At 35.6% G+C, this 2,291-nt stretch overlaps 1 protein-coding gene across 1 annotated transcript; it reads right to left on the bottom strand.

Moving 5' to 3' along the window:
- Positions 1 to 340: 340 nt before the first annotated feature.
- Positions 341 to 2,058, bottom strand: LOC125554853. Its single transcript, XM_048718250.1, has 5 exons — positions 2,005 to 2,058; positions 1,677 to 1,850; positions 1,515 to 1,568; positions 982 to 1,131; positions 341 to 895 (listed from the first exon to the last, which is right to left on the bottom strand). Exons 1-5 carry the CDS (start codon positions 2,056 to 2,058, stop codon positions 539 to 541), a joined length of 789 nt encoding a protein of 262 aa, XP_048574207.1. The 3' UTR covers positions 341 to 538.
- Between the last annotated feature and the right edge of the window lie 233 nt (positions 2,059 to 2,291).

Genomic DNA, 2,291 nt, shown 5'->3' with positions numbered 1-2,291 from the left:
CTACCATTGATTAGTTAATGTCAGTAGGTAGGACATAAGGCGTTTTTCCATCCAGGAGCCAGAACCTTGGTGAACCCACCATGTCACCTTCGTGGTCAGCGATGCATTAATCTCGACACGATATGACCAGGTGATCCCAAAGTTACAAGGGAATGTATCTTCTATAACATCAAAATCCCTGACCGAGCATACACATATTTATCCTTTCCGAGTGTCTATTCAATCATAATGGGGTGCAAAGCCTTAGATACTTTTAAAGTTAATCGGTGAATATGAAGTCCAAATAATTCTATGGAGTATTAGGAATGGACATCCAAAATGCTATCTTTACTAGGTTCCGACAATATGCAAGTCTGGATCATCTATAATGAGTAATAAATCGGCCGATACTAAATATGGTGATGCATTTCCAAATTTCAACGAACTTTTATCAAACCAATAAGGATCGCCGCACAACCAAGGAACTATATGAACTAGCATATTTTCTTCCAATCTCGTATTCATGCATTGCATTACATAGGTCCTCAGATCCACCTCACTAAGATTTCCCTCCCGGGCCTCCATAAAAGAATTGAGCTCTTCCTATGGGTGAAGCAGAGTAGAGCTTGCCATCTGTAACTTTAGTGCGTGCATCATTGCCAATTGGGGTGCTTCTACCATCCTTGTGGATGAGCCAGATATCATGGATAGATGCAGCTTGACCAGGGTTAGAGGCAAAGGCTCCAATTCCCATAGGAGGAGCTATAGTATTTCTAGTACTTCGAGCATGCCCTCCAATTGAGATTTGAGTGGCTTTTGTAGATAAGCTGTCAAATAGTGATGCTGGGAAGTAACCTACTGGAATTGGGACACTGTTGATGCCATAGTACAACCACCAGTCCCCACTTGAACTTTCCTACAATTTTATTCATGCAAACATATAGGACAATAATTAAATGAGTACTTCTACATCCCTAATGAATTAAAATTGAGAAAACGTACCTTGGACACTCTAATAGTAATCGTTTGGCGTTTCCTATTGATACCGGAGACAGGACTTATGATATCACCAGGAGATATGGGGGACCCCTTCACGAGTTTAAAGCCAGGACAATCGAGGTTGACACACCCTGTACTTCGATGATTATCTTTCTGCACTTCCAAACATATCATTTAGATGCCATCCTATATTGTCTAATATCTAGTCGCTCATTTTTAAAAATAACTCTTATTTTGGAATATTACTTAAAATTATAATTCTTCCATGTATAGACAATGCTACCTCTATCTTTGAGTTTCCCCTTATTATTTCATTATCATTGTCAAGCATTTACGCAAAACCAACTCCTAATTATTTTGCTTGTTTGAGAACACCTAGAGAAGTAGTTTATCCAATCATTCTATCAACTTAGTTTATCTCAGAGTTCTCTCAAATCATGTTACCTTCAAAATATAAATCTTAGAAAAATAATAAGTTTCACACACTTTTTGTGGACTATATATATCACAAGTTTAAATAAGAGGAAGAAACATACTGTCCAAACTGTAAAAAGGTGAGTACGCGAGTCATTAAATCGATATGGCCAAACCTACATAAGTATAAGAAACATAAGTCAATTATAAGAAATACAAAACTAAAACATATCAACATCGTTTAAAATAATATGGAGATTCAAAGACTAAAAAAGATGACTTACCACCCAACCAACAATAATTGTATTGAGTTTTTTGTTAACATCACCTTCCCAGTTATGAATCCAAATTGCACCCGCTGACAGTTGTCTGACATTAAGATTGTGTCCATACACATCCATGTTAGCCGATATTCCATAGTATCCCTTGTCATTATCATCCTTCAAATGTATGGCAAACTTCAAAATGAGTAAATTTAAAGATGGAGGTTATTCATACACTTCAAAAATCTAGATAAACAAACTATAAATCAATAGTTTGGTAAGAATCACAAATAATTCAATATTATGTAAAAGATATTTTTAGTAAAGAGGAGAAAAGTATATAACTCACATAATATTTTGTGTCATCATCATTTTTTGATGGTAAAGCTTGTGCATATGACATCTGAGGCATATATATAATATCTGTTGAACTAAAATTGCAATCCATATATTGTGAACTTGTTGGGTTTTCCTTCATACTAATGAGCATCGATGATGCATTCATATTTTCCTTCAAGACAAAATGGATCATGTAAGTATGCATATATGGATTTGTAGCTTCTTATTTGCCGGTGTGAAAATCAACTCATCTAAAAATGATACACAAATAGTAATGGATGGTTATAGGAAAGCAGG

Source organism: Triticum urartu, chromosome 4, assembly GCF_003073215.2.
Source record: "Triticum urartu cultivar G1812 chromosome 4, Tu2.1, whole genome shotgun sequence".
In the NCBI taxonomy this organism is placed as follows: domain Eukaryota; kingdom Viridiplantae; phylum Streptophyta; class Magnoliopsida; order Poales; family Poaceae; genus Triticum; species Triticum urartu.
The sequence above is the reverse complement of the archived record's forward strand: the minus strand, read 5'-3'. Positions and strand labels throughout refer to the sequence as shown.